Source organism: Osmia bicornis, chromosome 10 (assembly GCF_907164935.1).
Source record: "Osmia bicornis bicornis chromosome 10, iOsmBic2.1, whole genome shotgun sequence".
NCBI classification, from domain to species: Eukaryota; Metazoa; Arthropoda; class Insecta; order Hymenoptera; family Megachilidae; genus Osmia; species Osmia bicornis.
Window position 1 is genome coordinate 621,772 of NC_060225.1, and position 6,281 is coordinate 628,052.

The window sequence follows — 6,281 nt, forward strand, 5'->3', positions numbered from 1 at the left end:
CGCTTCTGCCCAGAACTTTTGTGGCAGTCTAGCTGAGCGTAACATTGATCTAACCAGGTCTAATAATGTTCTATTAGCACGTTCTGCAATGCCATTCATTTGTGGCGTTTCAACATTACTTCTTTCATGTTTTATTCCTAATGTATTGAAGTATTCCATAATTTCTTTATTACAGAACTCTAGACCGTTATCACTTCTGAATCTTCTGACCTTCTGTCCAGTTTGTCTTTCAACTTCTGCAATATATTCTTTTATACAACTTTTCACTTGAGTCTTTGATCTTATACATCGTACGGTTATTCTGCGCGAATAGTCATCTGTGAATGTTAGAAAGTATCTACTACCTCCAATCGACTCTACCGGCATTGGACCGCACAAGTCAGAGTGTATAAGTTCGCATATATTCTTCGATTGTTTAGTTAAAATTGGCTTGCAGACTGCTCTGGTTGCTTTCCCTACATAGCATGCGTCGCATCCATCTTCTTGCATCATTGCAGTCCTCTATGTGTATTTGCTGGTCTGCATCTACGTTCAGTCCTATCATGGCAAGTGCTTTATCGTTATTCGCAGCATACATGGCCTTTTGCTCTGCAGTAGGATTTTCTGGACGAGCAACGTTTCCTAAAGCATAATCTAGTAGCCCTTTTCCCTTTAAAAGCCATTTCATTTCAATTTTCCATGTTCTATAATTGTGCTGTGATAGTTTATTTATATAGGTTTCACTTCTTGCACTATCGCTGAACATCTTTTACCAATTTATGCTGCGCACGTGTTCATTTTTAGGTTATGTTTCGTTACTTGGCGTATTCTGGGCCCATAACCATTGTTAAATGGAAGAAGTTTATTCGTACAAGTATATAATTATGAAAACGTATATAATAGAAACATATAGAAAGAAATGATATAGTAATTATCTTAGTATGAAGCAAGTCGACGCACATGCCTTTGCCAAGTTGTACAGAACGAACGCACGGTAAAAGATACATATAGAGAGCGCTCTAGGTTGTGCTTCCGCTTTCGTTTTTCCCTAGCTCGTAGATCCCGCGAACATCCTTCAAAACTTGTTACGGACATTTTGCACAGTGTCTTTACTACACAGTACCGGGTCATTTTACAAAAGGCCCACGTTAAACACATTGCCCGTTACAAACGATTTCATCGCGATTAGTTCATTACTTGCAAAGTAACACCAAGAAATAAGCTTTTTGCTATAACAATAGTTATTAACAATAATAAATTCCATATATTTTTGGAAGCGAGCTCATCATAAAAATATCTCCAATTAGATTGGAAAACTTTCATCGCGAACGGTACATTTCTTGCAGAGTAATACCAGCGAATAGGATTCCTGCTATAACAATAGTTATTAACAATTACAAATTCCACAAATTTTTATAATTGGGATCATCGCGAAAATATCTCCGATTATGATCCGTCTCCGATCATAGCGATCGGTACATTCCTTGCAGAGAAGCGCTAAAGAATAGAATAACAATAGTTATTATATTGTATTGTTACGTATCCGTCTTGGAAATTTCCTTATATGGTGTTACAAACCCTTCTCAAGAAATTTCCTTATATGGAATCGGATGTGTGCACCCGACACCAACCGTCTTCTAGAAAATTCGAGACCAACGCAAAGCAAGGGCGCGGTCCTACGGGTCACGTAGAGTCAGTCCCCACCACCCTTTTTACTCTAGTTTTTGAGTATAAAAAGGGTGGCGACAAGGGCACCTCGGGTCTAGTTGAAGTCTAGAATCAGTTCGATACACGTCAGTACGTTCTTTTTCGGATAATCTCTGCAACGAGGAAACTCTGCGAGATCGGGTATTCAAGTCCCTTTCAAGCACTCACAGTAACTATACAGTACGTTGTCGGCTGTTAAGCATTATTATAATCGTTGTAATCCGCCCCCGTTTGCTCGTGTTCGTGAAAACCGAGAAGGATTAGATTCTTGCGTCGCGGAATCGAAACTAAACTTATTTTATTCAACTCATTTCAAACGTGCAACTTAGAGTTCAATTCATTGAATACCGCGACAATTACACACAACAATTGTAAGGTCCGGAATAGAGAATAAACTCATACTAGTTTAATTTACATACTATTGTACAATTATATTTACTGTCCAGAAACCCACTAAGGTGTACCTTTACCGCTCGAGGTACATCAATCAAGTTACGAGACCTAATACTAACGTTTCCTGCGGCTCCCTACGTTAGCCATACGTAGGTTCGTCCGCATATCACTCTCCTGATGCTCCCTACGTTAGCCATACGTAGGTTCGTCCTCCACTCTACACCTTTCCTGTGGCTCCCTACGTTAGCCATACGTAGGTTCGTCCACCATAGCCAACCTCCTGGAGCTCCCTACGTTAGCCATACGTAGGTTCGTCTCCACGTCTACTTTCTTAGGCTCCCAGTGTTAATAACAACACTGGTCAAGCCATTAACAATTACCATTTACCTAAATTAAGCCCCGGCTACGCAGCCGCCCCCTCCGGCTCGTAACAAAACTGGTGACAGCGGTTTGATCCACTGAATAAATATCCGTAAGGATACCGTGGATACAACTGGACTTGTATTATAATTGTTCTATAGGATTTTCGCGTTAAAATGCCAGAAACCAGGCTTTCGGCTGACGAAGTCGCGAATCTTACTTTAACAATGGCTAATTCTATGGCCTTGTTAACACAGCGTAATTGTATTCAATTCGCTACCGCGCCGATACCCACTTTCGATGGCGAGAATCCAGCTTTGTCGGTTTTCGCTCAGAGTGTAGAAAACGGGCTCGCGTTAATACCAGATACGTCGGAAACAGAGTATCTGAGTATCGTGTTGACTAAACTCACCGGTCCGGCGCGGATTAGTATCCAAGATAAACAATTCAACAATGTAACTCAATTGTTACAACATTTGAAAAAACGATACGCTCCTGGGAAGAACTTGGCGTATTTCCAAGCTGAGGTTTCGCGCCTTAAAATCCGTGAGGACGAATCACTAAGGAAGTACATCGACAGAGCCAGCAAACTTGCCCATGGATCTCGTATCGCGATCCGCGAGAGGTACACGACCAACGTGGATCAGCTCATCAAGGAGATGGAAATGGACATCTTGGAGAATTTCCTTGAGGGTTTACCGGAGCGTGTGGCCTGGAGAATCGCCGCTCTGGACAAAAAGATTAAAACTTTAGAAGAGGCGTACGAAGCTGTGTTACAAATTGAACGTCGCCTCAAGAACCGACGACAGATTCAGGAGAAGGCATCACCTAGTCGTCGTAGAGAAGAGGATTTTCTCAGCTGGAGACGTCCTCGAGAGAAGGAACACAGGCGTGTGTACCCTCAGTCACCGTCACCCTATCGGCAAAGACCAAGGGATCGCAGCACATCTGGTTCCGAACCGGAGTTCGAAGAACGAGCTTCACGTGCAACGGCGTTGACTTTACGTAAGCATGATTATTCACGCTCTCCAAACCACTCACCGGAGGCGCCAAAATATGACGAGCCGTTCAACACCAAACACGATGTTTACGACTTTTATTGCGCAAACTGCAGTACGGTCGGACACGGTTGGAAGGATTGTGAAAAATCACCTCGCCGCGAAAGACCCCGATTCCAGTATCGAAGGGAGTCACGAGGGAATTTCTCACCTTTGAGGAAACCTTTAAACTCCAACAACGCTCACCCAAACGGCGAGGCGGTGAGCGTACGCAACGAAGATCGCCGGAAAATGGTCCGATTTGCAGACCAGAAACAGGAAGACGAATCAAGGAAGCACCAACCCCACGCATCAGGATCAAGGTTCCAGAACTGGAAAAAGGAACGGGAGAATTTCTAATTGATGGAGGAGCTTCTGTAAATCTGGTAGTTCTTCATGCCCTAGGAGAAAAGGCCGGAATCACATCGAAGGAAGGTCTTAAAATCGCTGGGCTCGCATCATCTACGATCCGAACCTTGGGAACTACCAGTTTGCAAATTAATGGATCTGCTACGGAATTTTACGTAGTAGAGGACTTGCCTATTTCCGCTGATGGACTCATAGGAAGCCCTTTTTTATTACAGGAAGGGGCTGAAATTTCCTATTACCATAAAACCTTGGTAACTCGTAACCAACCTATTAAACCTATATTCTTCAGTAATGCTGAGGAGATGGAACTGCATCCAGTATTGCCAATTAAACATAGATTGCCAGGACGCACAGCTCTCCAAATTGCAGTTCCAGTCGCAAATCCGGAGGTTATGGAAGGGTACCTAGCACGAATCAAGACTCCTGAACAGGTCTACATTGGAGAAGCAGCAGTCTGCAATCATGATGGAATTTGCTATGTCCTAGCCACAAACACCGGAGAAGACGAAATCGAAATCGACATTGAACCACAACGCATACATCCGTATGAGATTTTTGACTCATCAGATGACGATCCTATTCCTTCGTATCTAGCAAAGGAAACAAAGGAAGACAGAACTACACGAATCCAAGATCTTTTAAGGACCGATCATCTAAACTCTGAAGAACGACAACATGTGTTCAAAATTGTCAGGGAATTTTCTGATAGATTCTTCCTACCTGGAGATAACCTGGGCAAGGTTCCAAATTTTCATCACTCCATTTACACAACAGACGACATTCCGATTAATACTAGACAGTATCGGTATCCACCAGTACATCAGGAGGAGATACAACGACAGGTTGGAGCTCTGCTATCGCAGGGTATTATTAGACCATCCACCTCACCATACAATTCTCCTTTATGGATTGTACCGAAGAAACCGGACGCCGATGGTAACAAACGTTGGCGAATGGTAATCGACTTTCGTGCATTAAACGAAAAAACAACAGGCGACAAGTTTCCATTACCTAATATTCCAGAAATACTAGACAAGGTAGGCGGAGCAAAATACTTCTCAATATTTGATTTGGCAAATGGATTTCATCAGATTGAAATGAACCCAAAGGACAGACAGAAGACCGCGTTTACAACCCCACATGGACATTTCGAGTTTGTGCGTATGCCTTTTGGTTTGAAGAACGCACCACCGACATTCCAACGCGTCATGAACCGGGTAACATCAGGCCTGGAAAACGTACTTGTGTTCATAGATGATATGATTGTTTTTTCTTCATCGCTGCGTGAACACGAAATTAAAGTTAAAAAACTATTCGATCGCCTCAGGGAATATGGACTTACTCTACAGACTAATAAATGCGAATTCCTACGCAAAGAGGTTGCCTATCTGGGACACATTTTGTCTGCTGACGGGGTTAAACCAGATCCTAGGAAACTTCACGCCGTAAAAAACTTTCCGATTCCAAAAACACAGAAGAATGTGCAACAGTTTCTGGGACTGACGGGATACTATCGCCGATTCATCAAGGATTACTCTCTAAAGGCAAAACCACTAGTTCAGCTGTTGGGAAAAGGAACCCCTTTCCAATGGACTGAAGAACAACAAGGGAGTTTTGAACTATTGTGTAAAGAACTCTGTACACAACCAATATTACAATATCCAGATTTTGAACGACCATTTGTTATCACGACGGATGCTTCGGATCATGCGATTGGGGCAGTTTTAAGCCAAGGAGAAATTGGACGAGACTTACCAATTGCATACGCTTCTCGAAGTTTGAATCCAGCCGAAAGAAATTATTCAGCAACGGAAAAGGAGTGTCTAGCCATGGTATACGCAGTACAGTATTTCCGACCATATGTCTTCGGACGAAGATTTACACTTGTCACGGATCATCGACCGCTGGTTTGGTTACATTCAGTTAAAGACCCCACTTCACGGCTAGTAAAATGGAAATTAAGACTCTTAGAGTACGAGTACGATGTTATTCACAAGCCTGGGAAAATAAACAAAAACGCAGACGCTTTATCCCGGAACCCTCCTACAGTCTGTCTCCCTTTGATTCCACGAGAAGACAAGGAGTTCAAAGTGCCAATACCAAACCCGGACCCTCAGCCGGATACCATTGGTCGACGCATCCATGAATTGCGACGAGATCGGGAGAAAAGACCAACATACACAGAAGATACCAGCAGTTCTGATGAAGCGACAATCACGCCTCAACCCCGATCAATTAGAAGAAGGAAAATACATCAAGATCCAACCGACAGGATCACACCAATCATAAAATCACCATTACCTACCCCTTCACAAAATCTGTTGGAACTACGGGATGATATCAACCTAACCTCTCCATTTATGCCAATAGCGCATTCCACTCAAACCGCTGGTCATTTCATACCAAGTCCAACCACTTCCGAGACTCCACAAAATA

General features: G+C 43.0%; 1 protein-coding gene across 1 annotated transcript; it reads left to right on the top strand.

Moving 5' to 3' along the window:
- Nucleotides 1–2,615: 2,615 nt before the first annotated feature.
- On the top strand, nt 2,616–5,991 carry LOC123988226. Its single transcript, XM_046287464.1, has 3 exons — nt 2,616–3,557; nt 4,061–5,567; nt 5,843–5,991. Exons 1-3 carry the CDS (start codon nt 2,616–2,618, stop codon nt 5,989–5,991), a joined length of 2,598 nt encoding a protein of 865 aa, XP_046143420.1.
- The last annotated feature ends 290 nt before the right edge of the window (nt 5,992–6,281 follow it).